Source organism: Acipenser ruthenus, chromosome 7 (assembly GCF_902713425.1).
Source record: "Acipenser ruthenus chromosome 7, fAciRut3.2 maternal haplotype, whole genome shotgun sequence".
In the NCBI taxonomy this organism is placed as follows: Eukaryota; Metazoa; Chordata; class Actinopteri; order Acipenseriformes; family Acipenseridae; genus Acipenser; species Acipenser ruthenus.
In genome coordinates, this window is record NC_081195.1 from 25,977,977 (window position 1) to 26,005,242 (window position 27,266).

At 43.1% G+C, this 27,266-nt stretch overlaps 1 protein-coding gene across 3 annotated transcripts; it reads left to right on the top strand.

Annotated features, from left to right (window-relative positions):
• The first annotated feature begins 2,782 nt into the window (after positions 1 to 2,782).
• LOC117416196 (calpain-8-like) lies at positions 2,783 to 27,266 on the top strand. 3 transcript variants are annotated; one of them, XM_059026707.1, is made up of 21 exons: positions 2,783 to 3,142; positions 5,778 to 5,847; positions 7,349 to 7,467; positions 13,757 to 13,890; positions 14,105 to 14,270; positions 14,454 to 14,537; positions 15,418 to 15,497; positions 16,675 to 16,752; positions 17,432 to 17,589; positions 17,670 to 17,830; positions 18,693 to 18,704; positions 19,307 to 19,515; positions 20,819 to 20,858; positions 21,421 to 21,492; positions 22,040 to 22,085; positions 23,627 to 23,688; positions 24,149 to 24,217; positions 24,852 to 24,930; positions 25,726 to 25,842; positions 26,510 to 26,568; positions 26,756 to 27,266. In XM_059026707.1, exons 1-21 carry the CDS (start codon positions 2,945 to 2,947, stop codon positions 26,780 to 26,782), a joined length of 2,040 nt encoding a protein of 679 aa, XP_058882690.1. In that variant the 5' UTR covers positions 2,783 to 2,944; the 3' UTR covers positions 26,783 to 27,266. The 3 variants fall into 3 exon arrangements, with proteins under 3 accessions (XP_058882690.1, XP_058882692.1, XP_058882691.1); XM_059026709.1 differs by lacking the exons at positions 2,783 to 3,142; positions 5,778 to 5,847; positions 7,349 to 7,467 and adding an exon at positions 12,049 to 12,200; XM_059026708.1 differs by lacking the exons at positions 2,783 to 3,142; positions 5,778 to 5,847; positions 7,349 to 7,467 and adding an exon at positions 12,056 to 12,263.

Consider the following 27,266-nt stretch of genomic DNA (forward strand, 5'->3'; position numbering starts at 1 on the left):
ATAGCATATGCTGGAACCTACCAGGAAACCCACATGAACAGACTACAGGGGCAACGAGACAGCCAGTTACCACAACATCTTAGATCCTAGTTAATAAATTAATTACTGCTCGAAATCCTTTTCTTGAATTTGTCGATCCTCATTAAATCACAAAAGAACTCAATATTGATTTGAGCCACTAATGATCAATATTACTTTGAATGTTTCATAAATCAATGTTTTATTCTAAAGAAGGCAACCGTTTCTTCAGCATATGGGTGGATAAATATATTTAATTTATGAAGTGCTTAAAAGCAACGTGCCACTCTAAGCACATCACTTATTGGACATCTGTCTGGGATCTGGGCAACAATATCCTTTATGATACCTCAGGGAGGCACATCCTGAAGGACTAGAATATTGTTTAATAGTTCTGACACCATACTAACGTACAACTGGCATCACACAGGATTTCATCACCAGCTTGGGAGACAGGAGGCATTCACAATGATCACAGTAGATAATCCTGCAAAGTTCAAATACATTATTAGTCAGACTCTCTTTACAGGATTGCATTTAATGGGTAGTGCTACAATGATTCTGTTTGCATGCCATTCTGTGTGTGTTTCTGTACAGATCTAGACACTAACACAGCATGCAAAAGGCTTGTCTATCTGTCGATGGCTCAGGATCAATAAACAGTACACACGTGGACTAGATGTAGTTTCCTGTTCCCCTTGATGTAAGATGACTATAAAGGCAGGCAGAGCACTGTGGCTCTGTGCTCTGGAAGGGATTGAAGGGAAGCAGGGAAGGCAATTTGTTTGAACATGCAGATATCTCCAAACACTTGGGGGTTGAAGGGGCTGTCTATGTGAGTCAGTTTGGGAATGCACTGCACCTAGAATTGCATTGCAGGAAAGGTGCTGAGATTTCTGGCAGACAGGCAGTAGGTGATTGAAAAGGATTTGTGTTGTAGGGTTCTCTTTTTTATCACAGTATTTATTTGGCTGCGTTTTAGTTATTTGGCTGTTTTCTTTTACATGTAGTTTTTTTGTTTTACTGCCACCTTGTGGCTTTGAACTGTAATAAATAAATAGTCATGGTTATGTAAAATAACAATTACAGTTAACTAAGCAGTTTCATTTCTCCCCTCTTGATAGCAGAACAGCTTTCTTGCTGGTCCCTTTTCATTTTCTTATTATTATATGTTTTTTTTCTCTGAAGCCTCTTTATACTGCTACAAAACAAAACATGAAGACCATTACAGTCTATAAGACCCTACATCCTGTATATAAAATGATTAGCCTGTAAATATGTATTGTAAAAGTGGCTGAGTTAAATATGTCTCAATCAGCATTGTGTACTTGCGTCTGTCACCCAGGTCAACCCTGCTTTATCAAAAGCAGTGGGAAATCGCATACCCGACCCGCATGACACCTGGGTCCTGACCCGGGTAGGGTCTGACCTGGGTAGAGCATGTAAATATGGCTGGTCCCATTGTTCTACCTGGCTGTTTTTATACATGTGAGCGGATGTTTTTGACAGATACTGTATTCAGCACTGAAGTGAAGGGAATGGGCTGAGCCTTGATACCTGAACTCAGGAATGAAAGCAGGAACAATGTAAAGCCAAGAAGTCTGGATAACAAAAAGATCGACAGCATGTAGTTCTATTGAAAGAAGATAATAAGAGCATTACAGCTTCCTGCCACAAGATGGCGATAAAAACAAGCATGTCAAATGTAGAGCTATCAGTGATGAAACGGTTGATATGTACCTACAGAATAGTATAGAATAAGAATTATCAATGACATGCTTAATACAAATGTGATAATAACTTCTCCAGATACAAATGTGTACAGAAGGGTGTACAGACAGACAGACACTCCTCTTATCCACAGAATCTGGCAGTCTCAGTAATTTATGCTAAATAATGATAATACCAAGTTTCAGGAAAATTGAATCCGCGGTTATTCGGATATATGCACATGGGAATTGACGGATGGATGCATCGTAATTGGATAAGTGCTGTTCTAGATACATGGAAAAGTGTGAGGAATGACACAGGTACGCACGCCCGCCTCCATTGTCTCGCCTAGGATTAATCGCCAGCGGTGACTAAGCTACATCGCAATGTTTGCTTGGTTAGTAGTTTAAATACAGTTTGCTGTAGTCCTGTTAAGAAGTAATATCAATGTTCAATACTGTGAAAATATGTGAGGAAATATGTGCATTAATAAACAAACACGATTTCATCTCTAAGGAGAGATTGTGGTGCAATGCAATCAGACGTCAGATATGAAGGCTAATCGGGTCTGACTTAAAACAGCAAAACGCTGAACTGAGTTTAATTTTGCCTTTCCAGTTTGGGTACATTTCCAATAAATGGAGCTGCAAACAGAAAAAACATCTTTCTTGACACGGTGATTCAAGCTAAACAGGTCATTGAATGTTACCTGCAAACTCTGTTGTGAAGTTCATTGTGAAACAGTTTTTTTTATTATTTTTTTATAAACTGGAATAATGCATCTCGAAACAAAATTGTGTAGCTCCAGAAAGGTGGGAAAAAAACCCCACTACATTACTTGAAATGGGTGCGTGTTTACAGTACCCCTAGTTACACGTTTGGAACGCAGTGTAATTTGTATTGGGCAATGGTCGTGTAGCTTCACAAAACACACACACACACACACACACACACACACACACACACACACACACACACACACACACAATACGCCGTAGGCCAACACCACATAAAAAAACAGACGTGTAAATCGAGGCAAGGCATGTCGTCGCGAGTTGGGCAGAAGGGGAGGCTAGTCTGGGAGGTTTTTGGGACGGGGTTTACCCAGAGCTGCGTTCATATAAGAAAGTCTGCTTAGGCAAGGACATCGAACAGTCTGAACGCTTTCAGTGGCTGCTTCAGAAACTACCTTGTGCTCTGACTATCCGGCACCAGAATGTCTAACCCTGCACTCGAACCCGGCGCCAGAGAAAACCCGCTCAAATACAAACTGCAGGACTACGAGACCCTGCGCAGCGCCTGCCTGAAGGAGAAGAAGCTGTTCGAGGACCCCGAGTTTGCAGCTGACCAGGGGTCCATTGGGAAGCTACCCGCGCTGAAACCCGACCAAAACATCGTGTGGCTCAGACCCAAGGTATTACACCGCTCTGCTACTGCTACTGCTACTGCTACTGCTACTGCTACTGCTCAGTTACAGTAGACTCTATTATTATCATTAAAGAGAGTGTTTACAGATTAATATCTATTTCACACACACACACACACACACACACACACACACACACACACACAACATAATTATACTGGGGTTTATCAGCATATTTATGTTTTTTTTATATTACAGAATATATTTAACTTTTGCGGTAGCCCATACATTTATTTTTATGGGGGAATTGTAATACCCCATCTAATCTTTTTAAGAATTAAACATAAATCTTATGCAACATATCTTATCAATTATATTCTTTACAGTGTAATGTTATTTTGGTATCTTTGGATTTTACAGTGTAGATTATTATTATTATTATTATTATTATTATTATTATTATTATTATTATTATTATTATTATTATTAATAATAATAATAATAATAATAATAATAATAATAATAATAATACATTATTATTAAGCATCACTGTGCTACAATTCAGAAGCCTTTTCTTAAACGTTTATGTTAAATTGTTCTGCTTTAAACCAGACCCATGTCTGCTGTAATTGTGTTTATTTCATTCAGTACCTGAGAACGTCGCCGGGGAGATTTTGAAATTCTTCTCTGATTGTTTTTTGTAATAGGGTTATTTTAGAGCGGGAAGTGTTTGGTTTCTTAATCGTTGATTGATCGGATTGACAAAAAACGATGCGCCGGTTTCTATAGATACAGGAGATGCGATGTTGCACAAATCTGAAATACTGCGTATAAAATTATAGAAAACTATTGAAACTTAAGATAGTATAATATTTCCAAAACTCCAGATATTGGAGCTAGGAAAAGTATTATAATAATTGTTTACACCACTTTATAATATAACTATAGATATTGACGTTAATGCGAACTGTCTGAATTTCTTTTCAAAAGTATAACTATGAATACTAAAACAACAATAACTGTCTGAATAATATATAATAAAACTATGGATACTGATGTTTAATGGTACTCTCTGATTAATTTGGCGTCAGTGTTGAGGAAGTTACTTTTAAATAGTAATACATTACAGTTACTGGATTAAAAAGCGCGTGCATGTGATATGTAAGGTTTGACTTGCACTGTTGAAGCTCTGTGGTGTGCAGGGGGAGGCGCAGTAAGGGGAGCGCAGGGGTCCCCGAGTGTCTCCCCTGGTAAAGGCACAGCCGCGTGGTGTGCAGGGGGGAGTCACACAGACAGGGGAGCGCAGGGGCCCCCGAGGGTCTCCCCTTGTAAAGGCACGGCCGCGTGGTGTGCAGGGGGGAGTCACACAGTCAGGGGAGTGCAGGGGCCCCCGAGGGTCTCCCCTGGTAAAGGCACAGCCGCGTGGTGTGCAGGGGGGAGTCACACAGACAGGGGAGCGCAGGGGCCCCCGAGGGTCTCCCCTTGTAAAGGCACGGCCGCGTGGTGTGCAGGGGGGAGTCACACAGTCAGGGGAGTGCAGGGGCCCCCGAGGGTCTCCCCTGGTAAAGGCACAGCCGCGTGGTGTGCAGGGGGAGTCACACAGTCAGGGGAGCGCAGGTGCCCCCGAATTGCAGCAGTGAGGGGACGTGATTGGACATTCTAAATTGGGGAGAAAAAGGGGGGGACATATTTAGGAACTCGAAATTATTTAAATCAAAGGGTTCAATTTTCAGTTTTAAAAAGAATCAGTCATCAGATGAGAGTTGTTTTAAAAGCTCTTCAGCTGGGTCTGTATTAGCCCCTTGTGTGGCTAATGGATAATTATCATTAAATACAAAGTGTGGCAATTTTCTAACCTGTATGAGAGGCCATCTGGATTAGATTAAAGGCAGATGTGATATTTTACAGTGTGATAGAATTCCTTTGAACTGCAGACCCTTCGGGCACAAGCAGTATTTGTATTTTTTTTTTAAACTAAATTCTTAACTTAAATTTAAATAAGTTATTATTTACACATTTTATTTGAATGTTTGTGTATGTTTTTTTTTTTTTAATTGACACAAAAGCTTTAATGATGAAGTGCCTTCAAACCTTCAAACTGCCTTTTCTACACCCCTGAAGGTGCTTGCAAGCATTCCGAGTGCCTCGGTGTTCTGTCGTTTTCAATAGTGAGTTATTAACATGTTTCTCTAAATCTGCCTCTTCCTGGCTGATTTAGTGGCTTTTGGCTGATTTGCTTTTGCTACGCCAGTACCCTGAAAACACGTAAACTATCCTCAATGAGCTCTCCTGTTTCGTTTGACATTTTGCACAGCACTCTGGGATGCCATGGCTTGAAGGGCATTATAAAAATACATTTGTATTGCTCACTCCTCGCCTCCTATAGACTGTAATGAATCGGTGTCTCGGCCAATGGAATTGAATAGAAAGACAAGGGCTGGATGTGAACCACAAGGGGTTAAAGACAAGCCATTCAACTAAATGTCTTATACTGATGTAACTCACCCACCACTAGGAGGAAATTCACTACATAATGTTCCAGGATTTTATACACATATTTTGAGCCTTTCAGGTACTTTGTGATTATTATGTGAGGGTGAGGACTCTCAGTATGTGTGTGAACTGGTTTAAGGGGCGCTTGATGGTATCTAACTGGGGATGTGTGTGTGTGTTTTTTTTTCAGGAGATCAACAAGAAAGCCCAGTTTGTGGTGGGAAAAACCGATACCACTGACATCTGCCAGGGTCAGCTAGGTAATACAGCACCTGCACGGCTCACTTGGAAGAGACTACTGCACCTTTGCAGTGTGCCATGTTGTCTATCGCAGCAACCCCATATTAAATGAAATCACATGCCAAATGTACCCATACTGTACCTGTCTATCTACGCTCTCGAGATCTCTTAGCATTTGCAGCCTCATTAAAGTAATTATAGCTAACAAATAATTCCGTAAATCTAAGCCATTTTACACTTCACAGCTACATAGGTCTCAAATGTGCAGTTTTGAAAGAAACCCATAGTATAGCGCACATGTACATGCTATAAAACGTGCTTCTTTCAAAACTGCACATTTAAGACCTTTATAATGAATGGATGCGTATGTGACGATCGGTTTAAATACTTTGTACGCATAGTTTGTAAATACGTGCCAGTGGTTATTTCTGTTTCGACATTCTCTTCAACAGTCTTTCATTTTGAATCAGCTAAAAAAACAACTAAAATAGTCTAACGAACCTGGTACCTGTGAAAAAAAAACAGAGAAACACTTCTGTACAGTAGGAAGTGTGTTATTTATTTCAGACCTCATTCATGTAATAGAAGTTTCACTGTAAATTTGCACCGTGTTTGTTCCATGCTTTTCCAATGGTTATTCATTTAACATGGTCTCCGAATGGCTCACCTGGTTAAGGCATGGCTGTGTGGTGTGCAGGGGGAGTCATACAGTTAGGGGAGCGCCCTGGCTGTGCGAAATCATCGGTCTTCACCAGAGACTCCAAAAGGCGTGTTGCATTGGCTCTGGCGCTTCTGGAAGGGACTATATCTCCTCATCGCGCTACAGCGCACCCTACTGGCCAGGCGCCTAGTGAGCTCAGGGGGACACCTGCAGGGCTGGCCTTTGTGGTCCAGAGGTCAGTATCTCGCTGACGTCTGCTCTGGAGTTCCTGGGTGTAGAAGAGGAAGCTGGCTCGGTCGTGGGATCGGAGGACGCCCGCTGAACCTTCAGTTCTCCTGAGCTGTGTGGGGAATGGCTGCAAATGGGGAGAAAATAGGGTGTTAAAATAATTGGCCAAAAAAAAAATGTATCTCTTGATCTGTTAGTGATTCGATTGTCCTGGGTGTGTGTGCTTGCTGTTTTATTACAGAGCCCCACCGCCCACCCACAATCCAGCCACTCCCTGTTAGCAAGGAATGTGTTTACATGCATGAGGAACAATAGTAATAACAACAGATGTGTTCCACACGCACACAGGTTGGAGCTATACAAAGTCTAAGTGGAAATATGAATAGTGGGTACAATGCATAGCGATCATACTGAAGAGTTACTTCTGTGCTCGGCCGCTGTCACACCTCTGTCGCTTGTCAGAATAAGTTAGAAATGTCTGTCAATGACACCCATAGCACAGGAGGCACTTGACAGAGGTTTCCATGCCTGCCTTGTGTCACAATGTGTGCTGCCCATGCTGGCTGGGTGAAGAGAGGGGAGAGCCGGTCTGCCTGTCTCTCTCACTCTCTCTCTCTGTCTCCCTCTCGTAGGGGATTGCTGGCTCCTGGCTGCCCTCTCCTGCCTCACCCTGCAGCCTCCGCTCATCTCCTTTGTGGTTCCTGAAGGCCAGAGCTTCCAGAAGTCCTACACCGGGCTCTTCAGATTCAGGGTGAGTGGGGGAAAGAGGTAAACAGTGCGCAGATCTGTCTAGGTCTGGTGGCATAAACCATGCGGAATGCACTGCAACACACCTGACCCTTGACCCCTGACCCCGAGTAACCCTGACACTGTCCAGTTCACAGACTGAGAGACGCTTTAAAGTAATCTGACCTGTTTTACACGTCATCTGGTGCTACACGTTGTAAACCCACAATGGTCACTAGTGGCCAGTCGTTTTGTAAACCTGTATGGTTATGGAGTAACAAGGTGATCATCCACAGATGAGGGTACTTCCATTTTAGTTAGCAACCAGGGGCCCAGCTGTGGCTTGCTTTGTTTGGGTAAAAATAGGTACTGTTGCTATGTTACCTGCTGTACAAACCGCATGCTCTGAGGAGGAGCATTCTACAGGCTGAATGTCAAAAACTTATTATTTGTACTGAGTGAGTAATCCACTTATTCTGTTGTTTTAGACAGGTAAAGGGAGCAGCCCTATTCTGCTAGTTAGGGAATCTTTTGTTTAGTTAGTGCCATTGACGGCAAGGTTTGCTTTATTATTTTTGAGCTGAGAGTTTTCCCGTACTTTTCTTAAACTTACTTTCACACTGAGTTTGTGCAATAAAGCCAGCAATTTCACAAAAGAATCCTGGTGTCTCCTTCATTGGGACTGAGGGAGGTATTGCCCTCAGTACACCACTAGGGGCAAACTTCTACACAGTCTAACTTTACAAATGGATGAACATCTGGGACTCTTGTTAATCTTGACTAATTAAGACAATAACTGGTTCAATTAAGTAACCAAGAGCTTGGTTGAAATAAAACCTGAAGAGCCTGCAGCTCTAAAGGAACAGGTTTGGAGACCCCTGGTCTAAAGCATGGCTTAAGAACAGAGTTTTCTTTATCCTAGAGTAGTACCAGATATCATGTTTTAAAATGAAAAAACATGTTTTTCTTTCAAAACTGCACATTTGAGACTTATAATGAATGGATGATCAAGACAGGTTCATTTTATGGAACTATTTTGTTGCAGTCAGTCTTATTGATAGTCTCATCTATCTATCTATCTATCTATCTATCTATCTATCTATCTATCTGTCTATCTGTCTATCTATCTATCTATCTATCTATCTATCTATCTATCTATCTATCTATCTACCTGTCTGTCTGTCTGTCTGTCTGTCTGTCTGTCTGTCTGTCTGTCTGTCTGTCTGTCTGTCTGTCTATATATCTATCTATCTATCTAGGAAAGAAGTACAGCAGCCCGAGTTAGCCTAGGGGTAGTGGTGTTAGAGGCAGCGGGGGTGTTCAGATCAGACAAAAGGAAAGATTTTGTTTCTTAACATTGATTTATTTGTAAGTTACGGCTTTTAAGGCAATATGCTTTTGCTCTGGAAGTGCACAGGAGTATGTGCGTCTGAAGAGCATTACCAGTAAACTGCATACAAGTTTGAATACAAAATCACGATGTTTAGTCCCCTTAGTAATTTCATCGTTTTTTTCTGTCTGCTTGTTTGCTTTTCTGTATCAGTGTTTTCCTTTTCCACATTACCAATGAGCCAGTTTAAATTTGGGAGCTTAAATACGATTGGCTGAAGAAATCGTTTGGTGCTCTTAAAGAAAGGGGCTTGTTACCAGGAGGTTTCAGGTTCGATCGCAGCCCCGGACTCGCTGTGTGTGACCCTGAGCGAGTCACTTAACCTCCTTGTGCTCCGTCCTTCGGATGAGATGTAAAACAAACGAGGTCCTTTTGTAGTCACCCCCAAGTCACTTTGGATAAAAGCATCTGCTAAATGACTAAATAATAATATTAAGTTTCTGCAAGAAACCCATAAAGACATGGCAAATCAGACAGACTGGGAAAAAGACTGAAAAGGTGATATCTTTTTTAGTAACTGCACAAATCTCAGAGCTCTGTTTTCTGAAAAGTTTAAACCTGTTTCTGTAACAGTGAGGTGATTTGAAGGGAAGGTGTTTGTTTTTATAAAGGTGTATGCTCCAACTGACAGCAAAGAAAGAATGAAATTCCTCCAACATTTTATCAGACTGTAAGTTAAAAGGTGTTGTTTATAGATTGTGATTTTAACTATACTGTTATTTATATAATGGCATATCATCTCCTGAGACTCTCCCTTGGCAACAGCTTGTGTTTATTTTCTTTCATCATGTAGGTGGGCTGGGTCTGGATAGGAATTTGTTTTTACTTGACTTGAGGAAGGTCACTGCCTGTCAGAATACTATGAAGCTCCTGAAGGCCTGGCAGTTTTTAAAAGTAGCTCACAACAATCTAAAGGACACTAGTTTGTTTTGGTTTTTGGAAGAACCTTTAGTTTTCATCCTTTTTAAAAGTGCGGTCTGAGCGGTTCATTACTCAGGCCTCTGCTGCTTTCCCCAGAGAGGGGTTGGATCTGCTGGTTCAACTTTTCACAGAAAAGAGAGCCCCGCAGCCTGAGCCCATATTCCCCTCCCTATTGGTGCCCCTGGCAGGCAGTCATATCTGATCAATTAGGACTCTTTAAGATCTCTAGTTTGAATGAGGCCCCCCTGTCCACCTTACAAGAAAAACAGCTCTACATGGCCTGTGTGAAGGCCTATCATCAGAAGCAGTTGCACAATCTGCCAGACACACACTGGAGAGAGAGGCTAGGGGTAGGGGAGGACCGTGCACTTTCTTTGACTTACTGGGCGACCATACTTTGCAGTACAGGTTGTAAATGCTTGTCATCGGCTAGGGGAGGGATCGAATTTCACTGCCTGCTTGTTGTTTTTTTTCGTGTGACGTCAGTGAAACAGGCATTTCATTTTTAAAGGGCGGAGACTTTTCACAGCAGCAGGCAGAAACAAAACACAAGAACTTGTTTATAGCTATTAAAGAAAATGGGGAAATCCAATGTATTTGACTTATAATTATATTAGAACATTTATTTTGTCTCGTGATTTAATATATATGTTTTTACAACATTTATAAATATCAAGAAACTAGTGGATATAAGCAGATACTTTTATCAAGTAATTATTTTTCCTTATAAATAACAATGGAATGAAGAACTATTTTATTTATAAATATTTCTTTTGAGAAAATAATCTAGAGTAGTGTCCATTATTGCTTATAAAGACCCTGAGAATAAACATGTATTATGTCATTGCAATCACTCAGGTGAAACAGTGTCTTTTGTAATTTGCCCAAACATCAATATTTTTCAACAAAACTTTCAGGAAGTATTGTAAGGTCCCTCAGGACATAGAATAAGATGTTTTTATACATGTATCTCTAAGCAGAATACATAAAAAATGCACAACGTTTCCAAAAAAATATATATATCGTCTTAAAACATAAAAGCGAAACGTTTTTATGGTTTCTGAAGTACTTTATACCCAGTGTTCTGAAAAAAGGACACCAATTCCAAGATGCTAGACTCCTACTGATGTAACTAATTTATCAACCTCAAATGTACATTCTGCTAGCGTCACAAAGAAGATGACAGAGACCCTGGGAGAGCTGGAGAGGGATATGTTAGAACTTCAGGGAGCTCTGCAGTCCGGTCTCAATAGGAGGTTCAAGACCTCAAAATGAAAAAATAAATGCGGCTAGCTGAGCTGGTGAATGTCAAAGTGCAGGGGGCGCTAGTGAGGTCCTGTTCACAGCAGAGGCTGGAGGGCAGTCTGAGAAGACGTTTCCTGGAGGCTCTGCCGAGGACCCCTGAAGAGGAAAAGGAAGTGTTGGAGCTGTCTGACGCCCTCCAAGGGCTGAAAGGGGAAAAAGCTTCAGGAATGGATGGACTGCCTGTTGAATTATTTTAAACTTTCTGCACACTGTTAAGAAATTACCTGTATGCAGTTTAAAGTGAAAGGTTGGAGAAAGGAGAGTTGCCTCTGAGTTGCTGGAGAGCAATAATAACGCTATTGGAGAACTGGAGAACTGGAGGCCTGTGTCTTTGCTGTGGACGGATTATAAGATCATCACAAAAGCTCATGCAAACAGACTAAGCACTGGGTTGGGGCAAGTTAAACATTCTGACCAAACCAAACCAATAGATACATTTTCAACATTTTTTTTTTAAATTCGAGACACGTTGGCTACCTCCAAGCTGTTATGTTTCCCTGCAGGGCTTATCTCTCTTGTTTAAGAGAAAGCCTTTGACAGAGTCGATCACAATTATTTGTGGCAGGTATTTGGAGCTTTGGCCCGGGATTTATATCCCGCATGCTGTTCCTGTACTGTGATATTTTTTGTTTGCTGAAGATCAACGAGGGGCTGAGTGCACCTTTCCCAGTCCACAGAGCTGTCAGGCAAGGCCATCCTGTCTCAGGTATGCTTTATTCTCTTTCTGTTGAACCTCTCATAACAGACTCAGGCAGGTTTTAACAGGCTGTCAGTCCCAGGGAGCTCAGCTCAGCCAATAGAGATATGCGGATAACATTTCTGTTTTTGTTAATAATCAAACAGATGTTAATAATCTGTATGAAAGCCAGAAATGTTTTGCCTGGTGGATTACAATGGAGTCGGGGGGAGATTAGACTTTCACAAAGTTAATGGTGAAAGATGGGATTACAAAGCTGGGTCAGTTCATGGACCTGGAGTACTTTAACTGGAGAAGCCCACGGGACCTGTGCCGGAGTAGCTGGGATGCTGCTTTCCCAGATTCTTACAGCCCTTTCCAGTGAGCAGCAGGAGATTATAAAAAAGGTGCAATCTGAACAGATTGACAGATCTCCCCCGATACATTGTATGAAATGTGTGTCAAGGTAAAACAACTTCAGGAGCTTCCAGACACACACTGGAGGAAGCGGCTGGAGGTGGGAGAGCAGGTCAGGCGGGCTTGGAGGAACCTCAGAAACCTATAGATCTGCAGTGGAGACTCCTGCACGCCATTCTCGCTGTCCATTCATATCTCTGGATCTTGGATCCAGCAGCATCTGACAAATGTCCCTTTTGTGCACAAAGGGAGACTGATTTCATGGTTTTGTTTTCTGTAACAGATTTATCCCCTTTTTTTAATGGTCAAGTTGGGTTTAAATTGTGATTAAGATGGATTTTAAATATATTACAGTATGATTAATGATTTAGAAAAGTTTTATTTTTAAATAGTGCATCTGTTTGTCTCCTCTATTTGTGTATCTGCCATGTTCACCATGTATACTGTGACAGAAAGACAGATGGAGGGAGAGACAGACAGGTGGACGGACACGATCAGCGCATTCCCCATTTCTTGAACGAGGATCAAAAAACAAAGCGGAGTGACGATAAAGAGCAAGAAAAATGGCGAGATAAATAGAAAGCTGTAGAGATGCATAGAAGCCAGTCCACAGGATAGCTGTTTGGAATCGTATTCCCCTGTGAGTGACAAGAAATTGGGCTGCAGCACGGATGCCGGAGGCTAGCTTCATGATGAACAGTTCCAGGAGGGAGGGAGCCAGGCATAGCTGGACGTGTACATGCTGGTGTTATTGCAGAGTTACTGGAACACTGCTCCGCTACCCCCCTCCCACCCCCCATCTCCCTGCTGTGTTCAAAGAGTGACTGCACCTCTCACTAATAAACAGCCAGAGGACACAGCGAGAGCAGAAACAGAAAGAGATCAGTTCAGTGTTTCAGTTTTTGTACCAAGATAGAGAAAGAGAGAATGTGTTAGGGAGGGAGAGAGAGAAGGAGAGAGAAAACCTAGAGCTACTCGAAATTGTAAGGAAAAACTATTAAAAAAAACTTGAAGTCAAGTAGAACATTGTGGCCACTGTCTTCTTCAGTGTGCTAGAGGGCTGTGGCTGAAGTGTTTGATTTCTTTATGATGAACTTCCAGATTTACTGACTGTTCGAAACTGTTTTCTCTCGCTGCCCTGTGAATAGCATGCGCTGTAATACAAACACTGTATTCAAATGGTCTTCAAGACAACATATTAAATCTATCTAGTGCTTTCAGCTACTTTGTTTGGTGTCAGTGCTGAGCTGAGATTCCAATTTAATTAAATGTAAGTTTAATTTAGTTAAGCTGCATACTTAATAGAAGAATTAAAGAGGTTGCTACCAAAAAAATGATGACTGCAAAGATGGGTACTTGCCCCCCATCTCTCTTTCTCTCTCTCTCTCTCTCTGTCTGTCTCTCTCTTCTCTGTCTCTGTCTGTCTCTCTCTCTTTCCCCTCTCTCTCTGTCTGTCTCTCTCTCTTCTCTCTGTCTGTCTGTCTCTCTCTCTTCTCTGTCTGTCTCTCTCTGTGTTTCTCTCTCACGCGCTCGCTCTCTATCTCTTCTCTGTCTGTCTCTCTCTCTCTGTCTCTCTCACGCTCTCTCACATTCTCTCTGTCTCAGTTCTGGCAGTATGGATGCTGGGAGGAGGTTCTGGTTGATGACAGGCTGCCCACTCTGAACAGGAAGCTGCTCTTCACCCACTCGCTGAGCCAAAATGAGTTCTGGAGCGCCCTGCTGGAGAAGGCCTATGCCAAGTCAGTCCGACTGTCTGTGTGTCTCTGTGTGTGTCTCTCAGCCTCCCTCACTCCCTCTCTCTCTCTCCCCCTCTCTCTCACACACTCCCTCCCCGTCTCTCACCCCCTCTCTCACTCCCTATCTCTCTCACACTCCCTCTCCTTCTCCCCCTCTCACACTCCCTCTCCTTCTCCCCCTCTCACACTCCTCCCTCTCTCCCTTTCTCTCTCTCAGGCTGTGCGGGTGCTATGCCAGTCTGAAGGGAGGCAGTATCTCTGAGGCGATGGAGGATTTCACTGGCGGCATTGCTGAGACTATCAAGGTGTCTAAGGTGTCTGCGCTGTGGGGACAGATCAACCAAGCCCTGAACAGAGGCACCCTGCTGTCCTGCTTTATAGAGGTACACTCGCTTTTCTGCCCCTTCCCTCTCCCCTTCTCTCCCTCTCCCCTCCCATGTGTACTCTCGGCCACGCAAATATCGACCTGCCATTGATCTCCCTGTTTTACAGTTAAATCGTACCATGCCATAGCGTTGTTCTTAATTGTTAATTCTGGGTTTGAGTCTGTTTTTTTGTTCTCTCAGGCGCAGAGTAAGAGTGAGGTCGGTCAGCAGACGCCAAACAAGCTGGTGAAAGGCCATGCCTACTCGATCACGGGCACAGGCACGGTGAGAACACATCGCTGCTGAAATCATCCCTTTCACCAAGCCTTACACCAGCCACATACCTGATTCAGAGGCACAGTTTCTATAGTGGGGGTGCTGAAAGCCATTAAACAAAACTGCAACCCCTCTATATGATGGGAGCCATGCATTCAGTTGCTATTATGTTAAACGTGTTAATAAAACGAAGCCGCAGCAACACTATTTAAGTACAAAATCTTTAACCACAGTCTTTGCTACAATGTTTAAGCATGCTTACCATAAAACGTTTAGAGCAAACAAAGAAAAGTATTATTTTTTGGGACATTCATCACACTTGTCTTATAACATATTATCCTTGTTAAGAACATGCGCTAACACAATAGCTCTGACATGTGCAGTTTTGAAAGAAACACATGCTATCTCTGCTACAGTGGGTTAAAGAACGTTTTCAATGTCCTTCCCTTACTCTCAGGAAGTCTGTTGCACTTCCTAAGATAATTTCACCTCAGCGGTGTCTTCTGGGTCAAAGCATGTGACTGGCTGAAAGCATGTCAGTCAATAGGGGAAGCAGCTGATTGGTTCTTGACTAGAAAAAAGCCAGTGAAGCGGTGGAGACAATTTCATCCTCCATGTGGCAAAGGAAGTACAACACAGTCTTAAAGCATGGCTTGCAAACAGAGATTTTTTTTAACCTAGAGTGTTTGCTAAAACTGCCCATTTGAGAAGCTAGTAACATTTATAATCTCCTTTCGACATTTAACTTGAGTTTTCTCTGGCAAAATAAATACATTCAAATCAAATAAATGAAAATGTCCCCTGAAGCAGGGAGCTGTATTTCTTGAGTGCCTGAGACACAGCGCCCTTCCCTGGGCAGCCCCGGTCTCACCTCCCTGTTATGTTTCAGGTGCAGGCCGGCAGCGTGTCTCTCCTGAGGCTGCGGAACCCCTGGGGCTTCCTGGAGTACAGCGGACCCTGGAGCGACGAGTAAGATACCTCCTTCACACACCACCACAGCTACACACCGCGCATGAAAATGAAAGGGCCACATGCCAAATGGGGGGAATAGAACTACAAGAGGCTCCCTAAAAGAGAGACCTTGGTGTTGTAATCACTATCAGCAACCACACAGTGTGGAGAAGCAATCAGAGAGCAAACAGAATGCTTGGCTATATTGCCAAAAGGGTACAGTACAAATCCAAGGAGGTTATGATGAGGTTGTATAATATACTTGTGAGACTGCACTTGGAATTCTGTGCCCAGTTCTGGGCATTGTGGTCCTGGTCCAAAGAAGATCAGCCAGACTAATACCAGGACTTAAAGGACTGAGCGACAAAGATAGGATGAAAGAACTGAATCTATTAAGGGTGGAACAAAGAAGAATCAAGGGGACATGACTGAAGTCTTTAAAATCTTCAAAGAAGCTGACATAGTAACCCAAATCAGTACTTAAAGCACAGCACAGAAACCAGGACCAGAGGACACAGCAGGAGATGAAATGGAGATTAGCACAGAGGGAAGGAGACTCTTCTTCCCACAGGTAGTGGTGAGGGTGTGGAAAGGGTTATCTAGTCATGTTGTTGAGGCAGAATCACTGGGATCCTTTAAGACCTGGCTTGACAAAGCTCTGAGATCAATCAGCTACAAGGAACCGGATGAGCTCAGATGAGTTCAATGACCTCTCCTTCGTACATTTTCTATGTGCTGAACTGTGAAATACTGACAATGACAACCATCTAGAAGTCTTTTTCATTGTCTTCATTGACAAAACTTTATGACTAGAAGTCTTGAGAGACTTATATGTGAAACATGTGTCATTTCATTTATTTCGTTTCTTTTTAAAAAACAGTAAGAACTCTTATAAACACTAGCAACAGCGCTACTAACCAATGCTTTACAATCCATTCTCTTATCTCTTATTCGCACCAGCAACATTTTCACTGGCCCTTATTTAAATAAGAGCTGACCCAGCCTTTACAATCCATTCCCTATAGCTTCATTAAAATCTTTGCTGGCCCTTATTTCAAGGAGAGCTGACCAAGGCTTAACAATTGATTTGTTATTAGCACTAGCAACATTATCACTTGTTTGGAAATGTCCCAGGATGTGTGAGGACACTCTAACCCCCTCTCTCTCTCCCCTCTCCCCACCTCCTCTCACTCAGGAGTCCAGAGTGGGAGACAGTTGACAGCAAAGAGAAGGAACTCCTGGATCTGCAGCCAAGACAGGATGGAGAGTTCTGGTAGGTGCAAAACAGCAGCATGCAAGGCCTTCAGTGCCTTATTATATCAAAGGAAACAGCAACTAGTGTTGCAAACACAAACCTGACCAGCCTTGTGTGTGTGTTTCAGGGTGTGCAGTCCCTCTCGTGTGTGTTTCAGGGTGTGCAGTCCCTCTCGTGTGTGTTTCAGGGTGTGCAGTCCCTCTCGTGTGTGTTTCAGGGTGTGTAACCCCTCTCGTGTGTGTTTCAGGGTGTGCAGTCCCTCTCGTGTGTGTTTCAGGGTGTGCAGTCCCTCTCGTGTGTGTTTCAGGGTGTGCAGTCCCTCTCGTGTGTGTTTCAGGGTGTGCAGTCCCCCTTGTGTGTGTTTCAGGGTGTGCAGTCCCTCTCGTGTGTGTTTCAGGGTGTGCAGTCCCTCTCGTGTGTGTTTCAGGGTGTGCAGTCCCCCTTGTGTGTGTTTCAGGGTGTGCAGTCCCTCTCGTGTGTGTTTCAGGGTGTGCAGTCCCCCTTGTGTGTGTTTCAGGGTGTGCAGTCCCTCTCGTGTGTGTTTCAGGGTGTGCAGTTCTTCTCGTTTGTGTTTCAGGGTGTGCAGTCCCTCTCGTGTGTGTTTCAGGGTGTGCAGTCCCTCTCGTGTGTGTTTCAGGGTGTGCAGTTCTTCTCGTTTGTGTTTCAGGGTGTGTAACCCCTCTCGTGTGTGTTTCAGGATGTGTATTGACGATTTTAAGAGCTTGTACAGCACGGTGGAGATGTGCAGTGTGAGTCCTGACTCCCTGGGGGACTCGCAGTCTGACTGGAGGATCAGCACTCACCAGGGGAGCTGGGTGGCAGGCTGCTCCGCTGGGGGGAGCCTCAGCTTCACGAGTGAGTAACACACCGCCCTCACCTTCCTTGACATTCACCCAGTCTCTCTGTGAACCCCTCCTCTCTCCCCCTCCTCTCAGACTCGTACTGGTGTAACCCCCAGTTCCGAGTGCGGCTGGAGGAGGATGATGACATTGCAGACGGGAAGCTGCTGTGCAGCGCAGTGCTGGAGCTGCTGCAGAAACACAGGAGGAAGGGTGGCAGCGTGGACTTCCTTCCAATCGCGTTCGACATCTACCAGGTCTGTGTGTCTGTCTGTGTGAGTGTGTGTGTGTGTGTGTGTGTGTGTGTGAGTGTGTGTCTGCCTGTCTCCCTGTGTGTGTGTGTGTGTGTGTCTCTCTGCCTGTCTGCCTCTGTGTGTGTGTGTGTGTGTCTGTCTGTCTGTGTGTGTGTGTGTGTGTGTGTCTCTCTGCCTGTCTGCCTCTGTGTGTGTGTGTGTGTGTCTGTCTGTCTGTGTGTGTCTGTCTGCCTGTGTGTGTGTCTGCCTGTCTCCCTGTGTGTGTGAGTGTGTGTGTGTGTGTGTGTGTGTGTGTGTGTGTGTGAGTGTGTGTCTGCCTGTCTCCCTGTGTGTGTGTGTGTCTCTCTGCCTGTCTGCCTCTGGTGTGTGTGTGTGTCTGTCTGTGTGTGTGTGTCTGCCTGTCTCCCTGTGTGTGTGAGTGTGTGTGTGTGTGTGTGCCTGTCTCCCTGTGTGTGTGTGTGTGTCTGAGTCTCTGTGTGTGTGTGTGTGTCTGCCTGTCTCCCTGTGTGTGTGTCTGTGTGTGTGTGTGTGTGTGTGTGTCTGTTTGTCTGTGTGTGTGTGTGTCTGTCTTCCTGTCTGCCTCTGTGTGTGTGTGTCTTGTCTGTCTGTGTGTGTGTGTGTGTGTGTGTGTGTGTGTGTGTGTGTGTGTGTGTGTCTGAGTCTCTGTGTCTGTCTGTCTGCCTGTCTGTCTGCCCATGTGTGTGTGTCTGAGTCTCTGTGTGTGTGTGTGCGTGTCTGCCTGTCTGCCTGTGTGTGTCTGTCTGTCTGTGTGTCTGCCTGTGTGTGTCTGTCTCCCTGTCTGTCAGTCGACAGCTCTGTGTTTCTCTCATCATTAAACTCTTGTTTCTCCTCTCTCCTCTCCCAGGTTCCCCCGGAGGTGAGGACTGTTTATTTTGTATTTCTAGACACAGACTGCATCCCAAAGAAAAAAAATACAGTATTGTAGTAACTGCAATAAGAGCCATGGAATAGGATGGCAAGCTTCATCAAAAAGTAACGGGACAGTAAAACATGCAAGCACGCTCTTCCTCTAAAAACTATCAAGTTGTTTTCGGATCAGGGTGCCCATGCCCGTGGCAGTCATTTTTGCAGCTTCACCCGGTTCACGGCTTACTTCACTCTCTCGGGTCCTCGACTAACATTTTATTTTCACTCGTTACATTTGCATTTGGCTGTTTAGTCAGTTTATCAGCATTAGTTTATTTGTATCAATAAATGCAGCTCACATTCAAATTAGCTGTGCACACAGTAACTGACAGACGCAACAGACTCAACAACTTTTTTCTTAACTCAAAACCTTGCATCTTCAAGGGTCCCTGAGTGGCTCACCTGATAAAGTGGTGTGCAGGGTGAGTCACACAGCAGCGCAGGGGATCGTTAGATATCATTGACTCCGTTACGAGCTACAGCTAGTGATTGAAATCTCTCTCTCTCTCTCTCTCTCTCTCTCTCTCTCCCTTCGTTCCCTTGCTCGCTCAGTTCCAGGACTCTGTCGGCTCTCTGGATCGGAGTTTTTTCTCAAAGCGCCGCCCTGTGGCCCAGTCTTGTAGATACAGCTGCCTGCGCGCGGTGAGAGAGGGGGTCCGCCTGCCCCTAGGGGATTACGTCATCGTGGCGTCAACCAACTCCCCCAGCCAGGAGGGCAGCTTCTATCTGAGAGTGTACGCCAAGAAGGGCAACGAGTCCAGGTGAGGCACAATGCTGCCAATTCCTTACAAGAGCCAATGTCTGCGGCAGTTCTTTTACTAAAAAAAACTAAAGATAAGTATTAAAACACAAAACTGATGAAACAACAAATGCCTGTTTTTAAATACAGAACTATAGACGATTACAATAATATTCATGTATACAAACAATGTTCACTATGCAGCCAGCTGTACAGCATTTATTAAAACATTGCAGTGCTCTGAATTCTAGCATGTGCTGCCATATATCCAGTGGTTTCTGTTGCATTATTTGTTCATCAATGACTTTAATCATTGAGTTAAAACTCTATAAATAGTTATTGAAATGCGCTGACTGGAATATAACCGGGACGAGCTATCGTTGTCACACTCTGGTTAATATCACTGATATTCAGCAGGCTGATTTCTACCCCCCTTCATTTCACTTTTACCCCTTGCTCGGGGTGATGGGAGAGATTGCATGTACAGTCAAACACCATTAAGCATGAAGACAAACAGAAAGGGATTTTATTACAAGAAGCCTGTCTTCATTGGCTTGGTTTACATGCAGAAATAAAATAAGCAAAACTAAAATAAGTCTCCCCTTTTTCCAAAAAACGTATATTTATAACCCTATTATACACCTTCATATATAATATATACAGGGTGGTAGTCTACGAACTGATCTGAAATCCAGCACTTTATTTTAAGGATATAAAACAAATATCCAGTCCAAAATATATTTTCAAAATACTGGTAGTAAATATAGGCTACCCACGCGCCCACATTTCCCACTACATGATGATCTTGTAATAATAATAATAATAATAATAATAATAATAATAATAATAAATGCCTGAATCCGAATTCCGCAGAGACAGCGCTATAAAAATTGGACTTATTGCAACAGAAGACATTGACAGCTGGTTTCAAACAAATATAACTGTCTCAGCACTTATTGACTATGCAAAAAGCGTAGAACTAAAACTAATGAAATAGTTTCACAACTGGTTTCATCAACACCAAACTCTAATCTCAGACTGCCTAGTGTAGTTTTAGGTAAGGAAGTGTGACATTACTGCTGATCAGGGATTATAAACCTGTTGTAAAACAATGTCATCACTTATGGCAAGGTTGTGTTTTTGTAAACCTGTTTATTTCTGAGAGAGTTCATGATTTATTATATTGATTATGTATTTTATTATACACGTTACCCAATTGAATTGTGTAATATTGCCCCCTGCTGTCTGAAGAAGGTAGTACGGATTTGCAGCTGCTGTTTGTGTTGGTGTGAATGTTCATTTTGTGGTTTTCTTTTCTTTATTAGGAGGCAAGGTGATCATTTATGTTCTTCCACTTACTCCAAGGTAAGCCAAATTTTATTTTTAGATAGGATAAAGCATTTCAAACTCCTTCCACACTGCAGCCCAGCACTCTAACCACTGAGCTACTCAAACCCAATGCCTTCCACACTGCAGCCAGCGCTTTCTCTAACCACTGAGCTACTCAAACCCACTGACTTCCACACTGAAGCTCAGCACTCTAACCACTGAGCTACTCAAACCCACTGCCTTCCACACTGCAGCCCAGCACTCTAACAACTGAGCGACTCAAACCCAATGCTTCCGTTAAAAACAACTGCTTGATTAAAAGATCTTAGAAATACTAAAATAAACTTAAACCCAATGAGAATCGTTTCGACTTCTGTATCAACATCCTTTTCTAAACCCAGCACTGGTGAGTGTTTCATTAGAGATTAAAAGCACACCTTTCTAGTCTATGGATTGCTTTAAAGTGCAGAGGAAGGTTACTCTTTAATTGGATTCGTTGTTAGTTTGATGTGGGTCTCCAGGGTTGCTCCCTGGCTAGATGACTGTTTTGCAGAGTGTGTGTTTCAGCCCTGTGTGAATCTCTCCTCCTCTCCCCCAGGTGATGGCTGATCCCACTGCCCCTGACACCAAGAGCACAGTGGAGAAGCATTTCCACCAGCATGCCAGCATGGTGAGGCTCTGTCTGTCTGTCTGTCATTATATCTATCTGTCTCTGTCCACCTACCTACCTCTCTGCTTTTTAGCTCTATATTAATTGTGATGAAACTTGGGAGGGACATTGAAGTAATACCAAAAATCAAGTACAATTCAATGACGAAAGTTTAGACAGGGAGTCTCTCTCTCAATGTCTGGGTGTTCCTCAGCAACATTGTAAAGGGATGTTTATATAGGTAACAGTGGCTTTCTTGCGTTACTCATCATAATCATTTTCTATAACCCAGTAAATATTTGTTCTTTTCAATTCATTATTTTATTTAGTAGGAGTAGAAAATCAAGTAATTCTTTGAGTGTCTGTGAATTAGCCTGAAGTGGCTGCAGTACCAGTCTCTTCCACCTGGGGTCACTGTTCTCCTCTGAATTAAGCAGATAAACAAACCTCACTAAATATGATGGTGCCAGCCTCTCTTTAGCTGCATGAACAGTATGTGAGTTAATTAACCATCTTTGCATTGCTTTGAATGGTTTTCTGAGTTTTACTTCTATCTCTTTTGTTTCAGGATAATAGACTGAACTCTTTGGAGTTTAGCAAGCTGGTTAATTCAGGTAAGGACTTTTTAATCAGCGCTCCTCATATGAGTGCTTGTCAATTCAATTTACAGGCTGCTGACATACATAAAAACATAAGAAAGTTCACAGACGAGAGGAGGCTGTTCAGCCCGTTGATGCTCGTCCGGTTCCTAGCTGCTGTTTGATCTCAAACCTTTATCAAGTTGGGTCTCAGCAGATCCTAGTGTAGATGTCAAAGGTCACACTGTCACGTGATTTGAACGGTGTGAGGATGGCTGTTTAGGATTCTCCAGACAAACTAAAAGACATAGCAAAGTGTAATACAGCTCAGTGACAGCATGGTAAAGCATAGGGAAGCATTGTAAAGCACAGAGAGGGATGGTAAAGCATAGGGAAGCATTGTAAAGCACAGAGAGGGATGGTAAAGCATAGGGAAGCATTGTAAAGCACAGACAGGTGTGGTAAAGCATAGGCAAGCATTGTAAAGCACAGAGAGGTCTGGTAAAGCATAGGGAAGCATTGTAAAGCACAGGTGTGGTAAAGCATAGGGAGGCATTGTAAAGCACAGAGGTGTGGTAAAGCATAGGGAGGCATTGTAAAGCACAGAGAGGGATGGTAAAGCATAGGGAAGCATTGTAAAGCACAGAGAGGTCTGGGAAAGCATAGGGAAGCATTATAAAGCACAGAGAGGTGTGGTAAAGCATAGGGAAGCATTGTAAAGCACAGAGAGGTGTGGTAAAGCATAGGGAAGCATTGTAAAGCACAGAGAGGTCTGGTAAAGCATAGGGAAGCATTATAAAGCACAGAGAGGTATGGTAAAGCATAGGGAAGCATTGTAAAGCACAGAGAGGTATGGTAAAGCATAGGGAAGCATTGTAAAGCACAGAGAGGTATGGTAAAGCATAGGGAAGCATTATAAAGCATAGGTAACGCACAGAAAGGTATAGTAAAGCATAAAAACATGGCAAACCATGTTAAACTATAGTCAATGCATAGTATAACTAAGGGAAACGCATGGGAAAGTGCACAATACCATGCAAATTAACTGATTTCAAATGTGATAAGGGAAGTGATTTAGAGAGAAATGGTAATAATTCAGTATTGGAGTGGCAAAGCCCACAGCCACTCATGACTGCAAATACAACGTCCTGCTACACAATGATGAGTGGAGCAGTGAAAATGGAGGCTGTGTGGTCCAGTGGTTAAAGAAAAGGGCTTGTAACCAGGAGGTTACCAGTTCAAATCCCGGCTCACTCACTGTGTGACCCTGAGCAAGTCACTTAACCTCCTTGTGCTCCGTCTTTCGGGTGAGACGTTGTTGTAAGTGACTCTGCAGCTGATGCATAGTTCACACACCCTGACTGTAAGTCGCTGCGGATAAAGGCGTCTGCTAAATAACAAAAATAATAATAACCTGGATTATAACTTCAGGAACTCCACGTTTAAAGAGAGATGTTTTAATAGCGCATGTATTTCACTGCCTCTTTCCTCTCCCCTCGCTCAGTAATCCGTTCAGTTCAATAGTACATTTGTACATCTCAATAGATAAAGACGTCTGTTTTGTCTTTCTTTCTCAGCTCTGGCATTGAAGCCTCTGCTCACCCTGCAGACCTGCCACAGTTTGATCTTTGCAGAGGACGTATCCTTTTGAGAATGCTTTTAAAAACAATTCCTCCAAGGATACTATAACTTTAACTTTAAAACTTTAACTTGGTCTTTTACATGCAAACAGTTTAGTGCTCTTTTTAGTTTATTGTATTTTTCTATCCTGGGATACTTGTGCATAAAGGATGCTATATAAATGAAACTGGTACAGGATGGTAAGGTGATAAAGAACTACATTGAAATAGCTTTACATTCAAAAGAATTTCTGAATAGTGGGGGAGATTTAACTATACTGTAACAATGTCATTCATATAGCGACCTTCATGGACTAGGATTGGTTGGGATAATCTAGGCTATATCTTGGAAACTGATGGCCAGAATCTGATGAAGCTGTGTTTGTGCGCGTATGACATGAGGACCATGGCCCTGCCCCCCTGTAATGTGTTATTCATGCCCTTGGGGTAGTGTGTTCTTCTCCTGAGCAGAGCTGTCAGACACAAAGCCATGGCACCCTCACCCTGCCTCAAACAAAGCGCCTGGTGACAGCACTGCGCAAACTGCAGGTAATTCAATTCAGCTCCAGTACAGACTAGATCAAGTACCAGTGTAAGACTCCATATCATATGAACCTGGATTCCTTTCAGAAAGTGGGATTACAGCATCATGTCTGACCTCACTAAATTAAACAAGCATCTCAGCAACATCCACCGAATAATGTTAATTCTGTGTTTCACAATATTCCCCATGTTGGTGGTGACTGTTGTTTTAGTCTTTTCCACTAGGGGGAGCACTCTCCTTACATATTCTATTGGCGCTTTCATTGTCACCAAAGCAGCATTCTTCAGTTGGAAAAAATAGCTCACTTACGGGGTCGAAATTCCCTGCATAGAGGATAGTGGAGGCGGTCGTACGCACAGTCCCACTTCAAACATATTTCTGAATAGCTGCTTCTCCAGTTATCAGAAAACTTGGTAATAGACTTACAAATGAATCTGGATTGCAGAATAGGTTCTGCACTGTAAAGAAACCTCGTTGTTGGGGGATTCTGTGTGTGTGCAGGACCTCTTAACAGAACAGAAGGTGTGTGATTTCTCTGGGGGTTTCATTCCACTTTGAGTAATCTGTACTCTCTCTCTCTCTCTCTCTCTCTCTCTCTCTCTCTCTCTCTCTCTCTCTCTCTCTCTCTCCCTCTCGCAGAGCGTGTTCTCCCAGTTTGACCAGGACTCCTCTGGCACTATGAGTTCATTTGAGCTCAGGCTGGCACTGAAGAAAAGTGGTACCTCTTTCTATATTTAAAGCAAATTCTGTTATATCAGGGAAAATATTCCATATTAATCTCTCCTATTTATTGAATGTATAGAGGAGCCTAAATACTACACTCTGAAATCTAATTCAAAACATTTGCAGTATATAAGTGTGGAGAGGTATAGCATTGAATAACTTTGTCATATTCGGTTTGTCATATTGTTAAAGTAACACAATACAGCATGAGGGCTCTGTGGTGATTTCACTCGGAACATAAGAACATAAGAACGTTTACAAATGAGCGGAGACCATTCGGCCCATCTTGCTCGTTTGGTTGTTAGTAGCTTATTGATCCCTCATCAAGCAGCTTCTTGGAGGATCCCAGGGTGTCAGCTTCAACAACATTACTGGGTTGGTTCCAGACTCCCACAATTCTGGGGGCTCGTCTGGGTTATTTGGTCTCATCCTGAATCGTGGCATAACAGCAAGAGGCTTCCCTTGTGACCAGCTTGTAAAATCCCATTGATATTGAAAAGCACCTGTGTTGCCATTGCCCCTCAGTACAGAACCATTTGTATTGCCATTGAAGACTATTCGGGAAGGCTATCGTTAGTGCACTATGGTCCTACTCTCGCAACGTCAGTCTTGTTCCATTGTAGCTGCCTTTGTGCTACCATTGCCCCTCAGTACAGAACTATTGCCACTGCAGTACCACTGGCTTTCTGCATTGCCATTGAAGATCATTGGAAGTGCCTGTGCTGCTGGTGCAGTAGCAGTCCTCCACCTCTAGGGGCAGTGTGCTAACAACATGCTGTTTCTGCTGCAGGTTTCCAGCTGGACTCGCGGACCATGGAGCTGCTGTGGCTTCGACACAGGACCGATGACCTCTGCGTGACCTTTGACGACTTCGTAAACATTGTGGCTAAACTGCGCAAACTCTTCGGTGCGGCTAACAGAGCTATCTCTAACCCTGGTTTCCTTTCTTGGGCTGTTACTGGTTTAGAGTTTAAATATTGAAACATTTCAAAGTGATAAATGTTTACATTTTGCCTAAATGTTTAACTGTTGTAAAAAAAAATCAAGAAAACTGGAGGGTACGTGGAGGGTGATGTTCACAGAGACAATCTGTGAAGCAATTTGGTTTAGGATGAATATCACAGCTCAGTGATCTCATGTGGTTTCTTGTTGTTTAGAATCACTTGCTTTCATTTTCTGTACCAGTCATCACATCCTGGGGACTTTTTATAATTGAAAGCTCTCCTGTGGCCTCTATAGAGCTCTGAAACATGTCATCTCTCTAAGTACAGCTGGTACACCAGAGTATAAACATTACCTGCCCGCTGTAACACTCTGGCCCCTGGTGGATGGAAGAATGACCACATTTGTTCAATGCAATATTGCTGGGAATACATCAGTAAGCAATACCACATAGAGCAATTTTTCAGGATGTCTTCTTTCCACCAAGAGTGGAGTGCTGCAGGGGGCAGGTCTGTGGTTATAATTTCTGTTTAAGATATATTGATTCAGTATGGATTCATAATGATGATCTTAACTCTTCTTAGAGAACTCCGGTACTGTGTGAAACATGGTGTATTGTGCTTTGTCATCAGATCTGTTTGAATCGGAAGCGAAGATAAACACAAAGGTGAAGCAACAAGGCATCAACACAGTAAGTTTTTGTGTTTTTTTTGGGGGGGGGGGGGCTAAATGGCGCACTGGGTTAATACCATGGTGACTGAACTGCTCCCTCCCTCACCCCCTAAGAGAAAGGGTGCTCCCTCCAGTCCAGGGCAGGCTTGAGGCACGGAGACTGAACTGCAATGCTTAATCACTGTGTGATTGTTGTCTCCTCACAGTGGCTGCTGAAGTTTATTGGAATCTGAAAAAAAGGAACAGCAAGACAGACTGAACACAGCAGCTTCAAAACTTAACAAAGCAGGGGGTACTGGAGCTGGGGATGTGGGGGTGTGCATAGCTAGGACATTACTGCCAGCGCAGTGTATAACACTCAGAATGGATATTCAGACAAAGTACATGCACAGGATTAGATAGAACTCTAGAAGTAGTTTATTTTAAGCTAGTTTATTTTTCAAGGGCTATTGCGCACCTTTTTTTTTAAAAACACATTGAATCCTGTTTATTGTGCAAATGTGTATTTTCAAGTTCTTATCGTTTTTGTTTTTAAATGTACCTGCATGTAATTAACAATTTATATGTATTTCAAAATATCCAAACTATTTGGCTGCTTTAGAAATCGCAGCTGTGTTTGTATTTGCAATGTATCCTCCTGGGTTGTTCTTAGTGTGTATCTGTATACAACCTTCTTATTATTAGAAATACATCTACAACCTTTCTTTCTAACCTAAA

What these genes read in the sequence shown, in the direction of transcription:
- LOC117416196 (XM_059026707.1), top strand. Translation starts at nt 2,945, where the DNA reads ATGTCTAACCCTGCACTCGAACCCGGCGCCAGAGAAAACCCGCTCAAA. An exon ending in AAGAAGGGCAACGAGTCCAG is followed by an intron (nt 19,516 to 20,818) that starts GTGAGGCACAAT and finishes TTTCTTTATTAG; the next exon opens with GAGGCAAGGTGATCATTTAT. An exon ending in CAGCACTGCGCAAACTGCAG is followed by an intron (nt 24,218 to 24,851) that starts GTAATTCAATTC and finishes TCCCTCTCGCAG; the next exon opens with AGCGTGTTCTCCCAGTTTGA.